Source organism: Monodelphis domestica, chromosome 2 (assembly GCF_027887165.1).
Source record: "Monodelphis domestica isolate mMonDom1 chromosome 2, mMonDom1.pri, whole genome shotgun sequence".
Taxonomy (NCBI): domain Eukaryota; kingdom Metazoa; phylum Chordata; class Mammalia; order Didelphimorphia; family Didelphidae; genus Monodelphis; species Monodelphis domestica.
In genome coordinates this window covers 232,990,818-233,004,818 of record NC_077228.1, presented here as the reverse complement: position 1 = coordinate 233,004,818, position 14,001 = coordinate 232,990,818, and the positions used below count along the sequence as shown (strand labels likewise).

General features: G+C 43.6%; 1 protein-coding gene across 9 annotated transcripts in view; it reads right to left on the bottom strand.

Annotated features, from left to right (window-relative positions):
• AATK (apoptosis associated tyrosine kinase) overlaps window positions 1–14,001 on the bottom strand; it is a 225,325-nt gene that overhangs the window by 33,834 nt on the left and 177,490 nt on the right. For 5 of the 9 annotated variants that reach the window (XM_056817352.1, XM_056817353.1, XM_056817357.1 and 2 more), the window contains exons 2-3: window positions 8,605–8,738; window positions 2,182–2,395 (exon numbers count right to left, since the gene is read on the bottom strand). In XM_056817352.1, coding sequence (XP_056673330.1) covers window positions 2,182–2,395; window positions 8,605–8,738 — 348 coding nt within the window. The remainder of the gene's footprint in view (window positions 1–2,181; window positions 2,396–8,604; window positions 8,739–14,001) is intronic. The other 4 variants (XM_056817354.1, XM_056817355.1, XM_056817358.1 and 1 more) reach the window with 1 other exon arrangement.

The following is a 14,001-nucleotide window of genomic DNA, read 5'->3' as shown; positions in this document are numbered from 1 at the left end:
CACTCCTCTCAGGCTGAAAGGACAGATTCATGGGCCCCACACCCCATGAGGCTCACAGAACACAAGAAAAGCGTCTGTGTGTGTGTGGATGAGCTGCCCTGTCTGGGCACAATGGCCAAGCAGGGCTGGATAGCTGGGCTGAGCTCATGCCCACAGCCATTGAGTGGGGCAGGAGTTTGGGAGGAGAAGAAGTAAGCTAAGGATGCCTCTATCTTTTTTCCAGCAGTCCAAGAGACCTGCAGAATTTCCAGGGCCTCTTGGGTTGCCTGGCCCAGAGATCAAAGGATGGCAAAGAGTTGGGGTGAGTGCCACTCAATGACTCCCCCACTCCCCCCAGTGTCCTAAAGGGGCCTTCCTATGGTAGTGGTGGATGAGGACACATAAGAGACAAAGTAGCTTAGATTTTAACCTCAAACTTTCCTTTCTTCTGTCTCCTCTAATGAGTGAACATCCAAACTTTCCATTTCTGGGCAGCTATTGGTTTTTTCTTCTTCTCTGATATAACCTCTGGCTCTGGGCCAAAGGAAAGAAAGAGTGAGCTGGTTGTCCTCTGTAAAACATGTAGCTGCATCCGGCCACATGGCTATGGCTATGGTTTCTTCTGAGTCTTGGTAATACATGGAACTCACTTAGTTGACCACCTGGGTTGGTAGCAGAGGGGGAAATGGCTGGCATTGGGAAGGGGCTTTTCAGTTCTAATTAGCATAGACTAGGGCTTAGAGGTAGCCCAGAAAGAGCTGTCTTCTACCCATCTCCCCCAAACCCTCTGAGGGGGTCTTTGCAGAAGGATCTAAAGACTATGTCCTTCCTCCTTCTCACACTCCATAACTGTGGAAGACTGTGGCCCTGTCACAGAAACGATGAAGATGCTGGCACTGCCCATGATCTCAGGAGAGGACTTCTGTAGACCTGTGTGGCATGATGACAAAAGAACTGCATTTGGAATCAGAGGGCCTGGGTTGAAATCCCAGCCCTATTAGTCACTACATGTGTGACCTTGAAAAAAAACCACTCACCTGTCTCTCATTAGAATGCATGCTCCTTGAGAGGAGGGACTGTTTTTGGAGGGTTTTTGTGTGTTTGTTGGTTTTTGTCTTAGTCCTGCTTAGCACAATGGCTGGCACACAGAAAGTGGTTAATAAATGCTTGTGAAAGACAGACTCTCTCTTGGTCTCAGATTCTTCACTGGTAAAATGAAGGGTTAGACTAGACAACGTTTAAGGTTCCCACTAGCTCCAAGTTTTGTAGCACCTACACAGAGCCCCTGCAGCAACAGGCCCAGAGTCTTGGAAACAGTAGAGACCCCAAAGCAGCACAGTATCTGCTTTTCCATCCTCAGAAAAGGCAGGGACTCCAGGAACCGCAAGGACAAGAAAGGTTTGGTCTGGGGGTGAAATCCCACAGTATTAAGAGTTTAAAAAAAGGGACTCAAGAAAGGCAGACCTCTCTTGTCTGGGATCATTCCCTTCTTTCTCTAGGATCTCGAGGAACTTGCCCTCTGAGGGTTTGGGGTGAAGGTGCTTGACCTAACATCAGCTGTCAAGTTTATGCATCCTATTATAAATAAGTACCATGTAGCCCAATGGGTAGAGTACCAGGCTTGGAGACAGGAGGTCCCTAACTTAACCCTAACTGCCTAGCCTTTATAGCTTTTCTGCTTTGGAATTAATAGTATCATTCTAAGCAGATAGTAAGGGTTGGTTTTTGTTGTTTAAAGAAATGGGTACCATGTTGATCAGGGACAATGTCTCAGAGGAGCAGGGCGGGACACCTGTATGAACAAGCCCTGCCACTGGCCAGGAGGACCCAAAGCCTTTGTGCAGTGTGATCCTCAGTCCTAGGATGCTATCAGGACACAGAATACAGCCTGAAATTCCCTAAGAAACTGCAAGGCCACCCACAGGTCTAGTCACACTGATAGGAAAGCAGCCTGGAAAAGAAGGCTTCGTGAGAAGGATCCCAGGGAAGGTGTCTATTGTGCGAGGGGCTCCCATGCAGGCATTGGGCAAGACCTCAGCCTACCCAGACCACAATCTTTTTCAGTTCTGTATGGTCCACAGGACAATGTCTCAGCTTTTCCGGGTCCCAGGGATGGAACGTTGGGGTAGGGGAGATGAAGTATCTGGAAGGTAGGAGGCCAGAGTGTTAGAGCTGACCCTGGATTTTGAGTATGAAACTAACCTGATCTCCCAGGCTGCTTGGCCATGGGGAGTGAGACCTCAGTGAGGGGCAGTATATACACTTCGGGGCCATTCTGCGTGGCCGGAGACCCCTGCACGGAGAACTCGGTGGTGTAGTCGTCACCCTCAGCATTCTCAAACTCCTGGTGGGGGGGAAGCGGAGACGGAGACCTCCCGTGAGCCGTGGATCCTGATCCAGGGTTCCCTGGGGGCTCCTGCAATGGGTCAGTCAGACGGATGGAGGGATGGACAGACAGGCAGTGAGTTAAAAAAAAGTGGTGGGGGTGGCCCCACTGCTCTGAAAGGTGCCCTCCACAGTCCTGACCACTGGCTGCATACAGATAGCTGTACCATCTCCCTTCTCCTCCACCCCACTGGCAGGCTCTCACCCTTCCCTGATCCCTCCCTGCCTGACCCTCTGGGCTATGTTGTCCCAGGACCCAGGTCTTCCTCTTTGTCTCTGTTCTGTCCCTATGGTCAGATCACCCATCCCTAGCAAAAAGTCAAATAAAGCTTCTCTCAGACCATTTCTGCAGCTCCTCCTCTCCCCACCCACTGCTCCTTTTTTGCCTTCCCTTCCCATCATTCTTCCTCTCGAACTTCTCTTCCAAGTCACAGGCACTTGTGACATTCCCCCCAATCCTCACAGATCCTAGTCTTCAGGCTGTCAGCGTTGGGAAGCAGAGGACAGATAAGAAAAGGGATCCTCAGATCACTACCTCATTTGCCTACACCTATACCACTACCAGAGAGCTCTAAACACACTTAGAGGACCCCTACTTTTAGCAGGGGGAGGTCCTAACCTTTTCTGAGTCACAGAGACCTCTTTGGTAGTCTGGTGAGGACTATGGGGCCTTTCTCAGAATAATAGTTTTAATGCATAAGCTTATAAAGAAAATCCATTGCATTGAAACACAATTATCAAGAACTCCAGTTTAAGAACCTCTGTTTTAAAGAAACAAAGAGAAAATATTGTTCAATGTAGTGATATAGAGCATAGCCAAGAGTGTCCCTCGGGTAGCAGGGGACTCCATCTCCTTCATGAGTTCATTCTCCTGAATCAGATCCCTGAGCATCCCTGCCTGGTTTGTTCTGTGGCCCGAAGCTACCTGGGTGGGTAGGTGGAGCTAGGGAAGAGGGAACTGCTTCTGGCTAGAGGTGACAGAACTGTGCGGGCAGACAGGCTGAGTCAGACCGGATCTGGCAGAGTACTCTGCTTTTCTGGGAGAGCCTCACAGCTTGGGGATCTGGGGGATGGGGTGAAAAGAAGGGGAGACAGTAGTGGCAGGTTGGGACAGTGGGCATGGTTGGGAGAAGTAAAGTGGGTTATATTGACCCCAGTACATGGTACAAAGAACCTGTGACCGTGACTGTGATAGAAAGTGAGAAATACTGTGTTAGGTATTTCTATAAGGCTAAGAAACCTTAGGCCAAATCTGATAGACTTCAAGGTATTAAGTACTGTGGAGACAGTATTTATTACAGTCCTCCTAAATACTCTAGGAACTTCCATCCTGATCCTCCAGAGAAATCTTCAACATACCAATTTAGTCTAAACATTTTTTTGTGTGTGCCATGGAAACCTTTGGCAGTCTGGTGAAAAACCTCTTCTTAGAACAATTTAAAAAATAAATAAAATAGAATACATAAAATTACAATTATATTAAAATAAAGGTGTATTTTTTCCTATTCAAGTTTACAGATCCCCTGAAATCTATCCATAGACCTCTTGGGGTAGAATCTACAGAGTCTAGGTTAAGAAACTCTGATTGAAGATCAACATCCAAACACAGATCCCTCTTTCTATCTGTGACTCTTCAGTCACTGGGATCCAAAAATGAATAATTTCACTTCTCTTCCTCCCACACCCAAAAGAAAGACTACTCTCTTCCAATTGGGTTCCAAACTGAGCTATACTCCTAGTGTTTGGAGGAAAAGTTTCACGTTCTCCACAAGGAAGAGACACAGAAATGGAAAGAACGAAATGCATTTGGCTTCTCTAGGATTCAAATTTCCTCATCTGTCAAATGGGAATATACCTACTTTGCTAGGTTATAGTAGGGCCCAGAGAAGAGTGGGTCATTTGCTCCATTCCCTCCCTCCAATCTAGGCTTGCCCTTCAATCAGCCTAGAAGGACGGTGGCTGACCATCCAATCTTAAAGATCACCAGATTTCTTCCTGAATTCAAACTAACCTTTTATGTTATAATTCTCCACAAAGAAAATGGGAGGTTGTCTCCCTTACCTACTTTCTGTTATGTGTGTAAGCCTCTATGGGAACAAGTGTGCAAATCAGTCGCATGCACACCTATAAGCTTCTAGTCTATAAAAAGGCTGAACCCTTGTGCCCTCACTAAAAACCCTTGGGCATCCTCCATTGCTCGTATTCTACCCCTTCTACTTACTTTCCCCTCTCCCAATCAAGGTGCAGCACAAATCAAATAAATCTGTACACCTTTCTCCAAGGAAGGGGCAGGGAAGGGAGGGCTGTTCACCTCCTCACACTTAATTACTTGGGGGGTCACAATGGCCCAATATGAGATATGAGCTATCTCCAAGTTAATGGGGGACAGAAAGTTCTTTGAGTTCCAGATCCTGAGATAAAATCTTTAGCAAATCTATTTTCTCCTTTACATTCAATCACTCCTCATCTCCTTTCCTCTACCCCTACTCTCCCTAAAGAGATCATACCTTGGTTCCATTAGGAACACTTGTTGGAGACCAGACTCACCCCCACCCCTGGCTCCACAGCCCCATGCTACCTACCCCAGCCATCTGCCAGATGAAGATTAGACCTTTACCCTTGGGCTGGGATAGCCAACCCAGCAACCTTTCTCCACCCCACCCATTTACAGGGAGTTCCCAGGTCCTCTATAAACCCTGAGGTTGGGCAATCCAAAGCTAAAGGAATAAATACCAACCACATGGTAACTGACTATTGCCACACCTGCTCCTAAGGAAAATACCTGGTGTCAGGGCCCAGGGAACATCATGGCAGAAGATAGTACTCCCCTCCCCATTCCTAACCCTGATGTTCTACACCAAGAGAGGCAGAGGACATTCAAAATCATTTTCTTTTTCTTTTATTGACTTGTTATTCATATCTTTTACTCTGCACCTAAATTTCCCCATAATCTCTCCTAGCCTGTCTCTCCCCTGAGAATCATCTCTATAACAAAGGATTTCCAAAAGCACTTTTGATTCATTAAAAAACCTCCCCTTCTCCCCTCAGTATCTTGTATATGGATTCTCAAACCAAAAGCCACACTCTCAGCCTAAGCCCTTTCCATTCCAGAGAGAGTTCTTGTGAACTTCCCAAAGAAATATGAATTTCAACTTGGGCCCAGAAAGGTTTCCCTGGAGCCATCCTGGGATGATGGGATGAGGATGGAAAGCCACTTCCTGATAAACCCAGGTACCCGGCAGCAACCCTACTCCTATGGATGGCTCTAGCACTGCCAAGCTGCCCATCTATGGCCCTGAAGAACTGAGTGATAGGGGGAAGCCCAAGGCACCTAAGCTGTTTTGAGGGGAACCCCTGTGATGTCTGGAGGCAGCCACAACCCAAAGCCAGTTCTCCATCTGGCATTTTCTGAGGGAGGCATCTTAAAACAGGGACATGAAGGGGGCAGGGCTGGTAGGAGGAGGGCTGGGGGGAGCCTCATTGTTCTGAGCCAGGCTCTCTAGGGGCATTTAGGAATAACAGGATTGTGTTGCATTATCTAGCAGGGCCACAGTCTATCTCCTCCCCCACTCTCCTTGGTTGCCTCCCTGCTCGTTTTCTACTTCTTTCCCCTTTATACCAGCTGGCTTTGCAACCCTATTGCTAGGCATCACCACAAAAATCCTAAACATTGTGGGAGAATCACTTTCTCCAGCACATTCTGTGCCTGTGAGGTCAGAGACTCCCACCCTTTGAGAGCGGCCTAGGGCCAGAGCATTTAATCCTGCTGCAATACCCAGCATCACTGAATTGCTCTGGGGAAATGTGTCAGCTCTGTGCCAGATAGAACCTTTTCGTGGGTGAAGAAAGGGTTAGGAGAGGGCCAAAGGGTGTTGGGAAAGAGAACAGAAGGGACAAGGAAGTAATGGAGGGCAGCTGTTGCAGTCAAGCAAATGAGGTAGAGACAACCTGGTCTCCTTGGACCATGGGTGCCAGGCCCATTTTGGCTATGTGAAATCACCTAACCTCTCTGTGTTATCTGAGAAGAGCAGACAGAAGCAGTCTGGTCTAATCAGCCTCGTGGAAGGCTTAAGTCCCACAATGGCTACGTCATTTTAGAAAGCTCCTTCACCTTTGAGCCTCTATTTTCCCATCTATAAATAGTTAGGAACATAGTCTTCAGTCTAAGTAAGGATTCCTGCCTTTTCTAAATGAAAATTGAGAGAATCCGTAATGAAATAACCACTTGGAGGAGCTATCTGAAAGGGAGAAAAAAAATGGCATGGAAATGAGAGGCATTCCCTCATTCTTATAATAATTAATATTAGTACTGTAGATTCTGTTTACTATGCTCCCTTTGGGAAATGGTGATTTGATTCTATTAACTCAGTGAATTAGGCTGACTGAATTCAAAAGAGATCATCAAAATCAGAGGTGCTTCTGAATCAGGAATTTCAGCTTTTATTCTGACTTTCAAAATCTGATGGTTTGCCTAATGGAGTCCTAGTGATGCTGTCTGGTCATTTTCTCTGGCTTTCTTCCATGCCTGGAATATTCTTCCTTGCTCTGACCTCCCTGGCTTCCTTTAAGTCCCATCTTCTCCAGGAAACCTTCCCTAACCCCTCTTAATTCCAATGCTTTTTCTCTTTTAATTATTTCCTATTTATCCTGGATATAGCTTGCTCAGTTTATTTGTTTGTTTGCATGTTATATCCTCCACTAAATTGTAAACTTCTTGAGGACAAGGGCTATCTATTACCTTTTTTTGTATCCCAGCGCTGCTCAGCACAGTGCCTGACACAAAGTAGGCACTTAATAAAAGTTTATCAAATGGAACTGAATTACTGATAACTCCAAGGGATTTTTGTTCTGTCTCTCAGATCCTTAAATCTCCTAGGATTTAACAATAATGATTCCTCACATTTGTCAAGTGATTTGTTGTTTACAAAGTGCCATCTTTGCCATTATCTTCCAACAAACTAAGAATTTAAGGCATGGCAGATAACACTATTCCCATTCAAGGGTGAGGAAATTGATCCTTAGAGAAGTAATTTGCCCAAGGAACAGATCTGGGATTAAAAACCCAGTCTGTGATTTATTGAGCTGAGAAATGCAGTTTTGACATCTGTCTACAGGGCTCAAGCAACCAAGCCAAGCCATAAATTTATCATAATATTGGGCATTGCCTCTATTAACTTAGTGAAGAGATCAATGCAGGGAACTGAGAAAATACTAAAACCCCATCAGAAATAATTTTTACATACAATAGTCCCACCCTAGGACTTGTAGATTCAATTAAGTGATTCTGTTTCATCATGGATTCCATAGAAAGGTAATTGACTAGAGCTGTGTGATTATTATGGTTATCATTATTAATAGCTCTAAAGGCCTATAAAACATCATTGGCACAAGATTCTTCACCAGCTCCAAAAGGAAATCAATATAGGCACAAACATGGGGAAAGTTTGAAAAAATAAGACTATTGTCTCCCAAAAGGTCTGAGAGAGAGAGAGAGAGAGAGACAGAGAGAGAGACAGAGAAGGAGAGACAGACAGACAGACAGGCAGAGAGACAGACAGAGAGAGAATCCTTTTTTGTTCTCTTTAACATGCAAAGATGGGCATTGGGTATCTTTGAACCCTTAAGCTAGTGAGACCACAGGATTTAGATTTACATTAACATGACAATGGAGATGGCTCCTGTTATATCAGTCCAACTCTCACCCACCTCTATCTGAGTAAGTCAGCTAGCAAAGGCAAGGGCTGGATCTACAGTCACTGAGAGAACTGCCTGGGCTTGCTCTGCCTACCTCCTGTGTCTGTGGTGCCTGGTTGGTTCTCTTCGATGAGGTTTTTAAAAATAGATCCCTGCCACAAAACATGGCTATTGAAGAGCACATCCTTAAAGCAAAAACACTCATGCCCAGAGACAGAGAAAAGCAAAGAGGACCAGGATGCTTTATTCTAAGGCTTTATTCTGGGTCACGGGGGATATGTTCCTAGGCATGAGATTCAAGACATTACCCAATGGTTGGCATTCTCCCTCTTCACTTTCCTGACACTAAAAGTAACCAGTCTCACCAAATCACATTGTTCTCCTTGGACTTCTTGGAGGAGAAAGAGAACAACATAGAGCTGGGTGAAAGGCTTCCAAATCAATGTGAATGGTATCCCTGACAGGCAATGGGGCCTGGTTTAGGCCCCTCTCTATATACAAAATTCATCTCTCCCTTCCATAAATGAAGTCCAGTCGATGCCTTACCTTGAACCCGATGTTTCCCTTCTTACAGCACAGGCAAGCCAGCATGAGGAAGATGAAGGTAAAGAGTCCAGAGAAAGAAACAGCCACCACAGCAAGAGACGAGGACCAAGACAGCTCACTAAGTGGGGCTCCGTCTACAGGGGAAGATCAAAAGCAGGGAGAGAAGAGGTTACTACCACAAGGGCCAGAGAGAAAATGGAACACCTCTAGGTCCATTATCAAAAGACCAATTAAATTTCAATCAATAACATTTATTCATCACTTACTCTGTACAAGATAGTGTTTAGTGCTTAGAATATTCTTGTGCACCTCAATAAAAATATATGAAAAACAATACAATACCTGTCCTCTAGGAGCTTACATGCAATCTGGGGGATGGATCACATCTACTAATAAGTGTGATATAAGTTACAGTGAATTATTGTGGTATGTGAATTACTTGGGGCAAGCAACCATTTTTATAGGGATTCACTTTGTGACAATGGTCAGGTAAGCATGCTTCTACTAGGCTAGGCTGAGTTAGTTAGCTAGGCTGGCTCAGAACTTCTGAACCTGGCCAGATGCAACTTAACTGAGCTGGTTTCCCAACTTCTAGTTAGTTTTCTGGAAACTGTGTGCTATAGTTCATTTCGTACACATTTTATTCTTCTCTTTTGTAGTGCTTTTAATTCTGTGGTTTTTAAGAATGGGCTTTTACTCTAAGGAAATATGCAAAAGCTGCAGCTCTTAAAGAGCACACTTCAGTGGCTGTTAAAGTTATTGCAGCAGCTGTTGGTGTGGAGGTGAACAGTTTTGAGGATAATAAAACAGAAACAGTCAACCTGATGCTCAAAGTCCAATGAAAACCAAAATAGAACACCTAAAGCTGACAAGCAAGCTCTCTGAAAACAAGCAAAGGATTTTACAGGGACCTGACAACTGGAGAGGTTGTTAATTATTTTCAAGTTGGAAAAACCGCCAGAAAAACAATTATTGTTGTATTAAGCTGCTAACCATTACTGTTAAAAAATGCATGTAGGATTTAATTAATTAAATTTAATTTAATAATGCAGTAGGATTTAAGTCCTACTGAATAAAAATCTATAGGTTATAATCAAGGATTGCCATTGAGTCATTTTCAATTGTGTCCAATTCTTTATAACCCAATTTGGGGTTTTCTTGGCAAAAATACTGAGGTGGTTTGCCATTTCCTTCTCCAGCTCATTTGACAGATGAGGAAACTGAGGCAAACAAGATTAAGTGATTTGCCGGTGATAGTCTCTGAGGCTGGATTCAAACTCAGGAAGATGAATCTTCCTGACTTCAAGACTGGTGCTCTATCAATTGCATCACCTAGCTGCCCCATTATCAAGGATGGATTTGGAAGAGTGGGCTATTTGTATACGGTGTGCTTAATCTCTAATGTTATAAGAGAAATTTCAAGATAAATAATTTAATAAAGGTCAAAATCTTGTGAAATTAGTATTAAATTGTGGACAACAAGTGACTGCAAGAAAAAGAGGGCATATTGCATATGTAAAAAGTTGTAAGATTTCTTATGTATATCAATAAACTTATTTTACATTGTCCTGGTTAATTTTCAGAGTTCTGTAGAATGAAATAAGGTCAATGATGAGATCTAAAAACCACAAGGAAAATTTAAGGAGGAACAGAGATAATAACAATAACAGGATGTTTGTAAAAAAAAATGCTATACAAATATCTCCTCACAACAACCCTAGGAGTTAGATGCTAATATCACTCTCATTTTACAGATGAGTAAACTAACCCTGAGGTTAAGTGTTCCTATGTACATATAGCTAGTATATGTCTGAGGTCAGATTTTAAATCAGGTCTTTCTGACTCCAGGTTCAGTGCTGAGTGAGGTGAACATGGAGTAAAATCAGGAAAAGCTTCATCCAGAAGGTGGAACATAGACTATGCCTTGGAAGTAAAGAAGAATTTTAATTTGCTGAGAGATGGAGGGGATGTGTTTTTGTCATGGGGGATGGCATATATGAATACACTTAGGCAAGGAAAGCTCAGCTACTAGCCTAATTTGGTTGGAATGTTGAGTGTGTGAAGTGGAATCATGGGAAATAGGGCAATAAATAGACCATGAAGTGTCTTAAATTGCAGACTGAGGTAGGAACTCGTATTTTATCCAATAGGCACCAAGTAGTCTCTGAAAGTTTTTGAGCAGGAAAGTGGCAATAGTCAGATCTAAGTATTACAGAGATTAAATGAGAATGACAGATTGAAGAGGGAGAGAGAATAGAGGGAGAGAGGTCAGGTAGGTGATCATGAAAGCCTGAATTAGTGGTCACAATTTGAGTGGAAAAGAAGTACAAGATTTCACTTTAATTCATATCATGGATGGAAAATTAATAGGATTTGATGACCAAGTGCTTTTGGGGATAAGGTAGAGGAAAATTATTCTAAAGTCTTGACCTTGGATGGTGGAGAAGACAAATGGCAAGAGAAATAAGGGAGTTGAGTAGAGATTCTAGGAGTTCAAGTCACTGCTATTCTTACCTAGAGGTTAACCCAACAAACTACTTATCAATCATCTTTGGGTAATATTACACACCCTTCATTCAGTATTACTTATGCACTAAGTGTGTAGAATCACATGGCAGGCCAAGTCAGGACCCAAAGTCTTACCCCAGGTTATCCTTTTTTGCACAGGTTTTTTTTTTTTTCTCCCACAAGTCTTCTGGGGTTTTGGTAGAAGATAAGGTAACACACTGTCACCAGAAGGGCAAGCCAGAACACCTTGGTCCAAGAGTCCCCATGGTTCCAGGCTGTCCCATTCTTTCCCATCCTTATCCTCAAAGGAAGCTACAGAATCCCCCAAACCTCTCACTGAAGTACTTGTATTTGAACAGAGTAGAATCATAGCCCTAGAATGGCAGAGCTAGGAGGGACCTTAAAGACTGCTTTCCCACCTTGTCAAAGAAATTCAGAGATGGAAAGGACCCTCCTTGACTGACTAGTGCAATCCATCCCCCTAAAAGAATCCTCCAAACAACAGCTCTGATGAGTGGTCATCCAGTCTTTGCTTGAAGACCTCTTCCACTTAGGAGGGGGCCTCTGCTTCCAGCAGCTCATTTTACTGGCCAAGAGCTCTAATTATTGGGAAATGTTTCCTTCCATTAAGCCAAAGTTTATCTTTTTGTAACTTCTACCCATTACTCTTAGTTCTGCCCTCTGGGGCCAAAAAGAACAAGTCCAATCCCATTTGCTATGTAATAGCCCTTGAAGTACTTGAAGATAGTTATCACATCATTCTCCCTTTCCTCTTCCAACTCCACCCCCAGATTTTTCTTCTCCTTCAGGCTAAACATCTCCAGTTCCTTCAACAGAGCTTTTTATGGCCATGCCTCAAAGTCTTTCAACATTCAGGATCCCTAAATCTGGGTGTTCTTACCAGGGAAGAGATCATTAGGAAGACTTATTCTGAATGCAACCTAAGAACATCTCCCCTTTATGATACAGATGAATGTACTGATTCTCTTGGAGAAGAGAAATTAATTTCTCAAAAGTCAGACAGGGAGTTAGTGACAAAACCAGGGAAAAAAAGCTTAGGCCTTTGAACTCCCAATTCAGGGCTCTATCATACCATAGCTTGGGTTGATTAAGATCCCTTGGAAATGCTACTTATCCCTATAAAAGATACTTCAAAAGAGGTCCCCCTTTCTTCCCCAGGAAGACACGTTCCTAGCATAACATATAATTGAGGAGTGTGGGATCTTCCTGAAGGGCAGCAGGGGGTCAGGTCCAAACAGAATTTACCTGGGCCCAGAATAGGGAGAAGGGATTTTGAAGCAGAGGAGGGCTAGGTATATATAATCTGAGCTAGTATGGATTGGGAAGGCCACTGGGAAACACTGCTACTGCGTGGAAATACCAACTGGAGATGTTTTCCTAGGGGAAGAGACTTTGAATTCCCAAGTTTCTGAGGACACAACATCCTTGCCTCTTCCCCACCCACCAATATATATGCGTCCTTACCTGGCCCATTATCAAATCAAGACTCTGGGGGTGCTTGGCCAGGAACAGTGTTTAGCTGGAGGCTATTTTCCCCTTCCAACATGGACCCAGGTTTCTGCACATCTATTCCAACATCTTTTCCTATACTTAATGCTAGATTGCCTCAAGAGAGACCTCCAAGCCAACTTCAAGACTGTGGACACTGCTTTCAAAAATGGAAGACAGGTACAGAGATAGAGTGATGACTGACAAAAACTCCAAGAAGATGGGCAGGAGAGTCCAAATGAGGAAAAGCTCCAAACCCTTTTGCACAACTGCTAAACAGACAAAATTTAGGCAGGCATTAGGGCGACTTGTTCTCAGTTGGTGATATCTGAAGTAAATGATGCACAGGATCATTCATTTCATAAGTTAACACTACTCTGAAACCTGTGGCACACCAGGCTTAGTAGCAAGCAACTTATTTCCCATTTTAAATCATTTTCTCATGTTTTTTTTTTTTCTGAGAAACATCTAATTATTCTTTCTAGCCCTCTGAGAAAGTTTCTAAGTGGAGCTAGGGACTGTGTACCTGTACACACACACACACACACACACACACACACACACACACACACACACACACACACACACACACACACACCTTTCCTTGAAAGCTCTCAACCATCCATACTGAGAAGCCGCAAAAGTGGCCATTTACTTCTCTGCTATCACCATGGTGATGCATCTCCCTGTCTCTCCTCTTCAGATGGTTTCCCTCCACAGACAGATAAGAATTTCTCAATCTTTCACTGCCCAATTCCCATTTGAGCTCTCTTTGGGATAACTTTACTTTCTTGAAAAAGATGCCTATCCAGGGGCCCCCATTTCTCTGTCATGCTTGCTTCCTTTCTTCCTTCAGTAACACTATTCCTAACTCTAAACCCTCTTAAGAAAAAAAAAAGAAAAGAAAAACAAGATCTTTGTAACCTGTCGTGGATGGTTAAGCAAAACAAATCCTCAGATTGGTTGGGCTTGAAAATGTATGCCCCATTCTGCAGTTTGAGCCCATCACTTCTCCGTCAGGAGGAAGGTAATGTGCTTGTGCTTCATCACTGCTATTTTGTAGCCACAGCTATTCAAAACAGGATAAAGAAACTTCTAGCCCCCATAGTTTTTGGTTACTGTCAAACAGCTCAACATTAGACATGGATATGATTTTGTCAGTGGAAATGACATTAAAGAAGATGCATTACCATCTGCTTTACATCAATACCCTAAGGATAAGTCTTTCCATTCAACTTGTAGCCCAAAGCTCCTATATGTGTTGTTTCCTGCATTATGGCATGAACATCTGAAAATTATGGCATGGGAAGAACAAAGACGATCTCTGCTTTCCTTGAATCTCTAGCAAGTAGCAAAATGTTTTGGATATAGTAAGTGCTT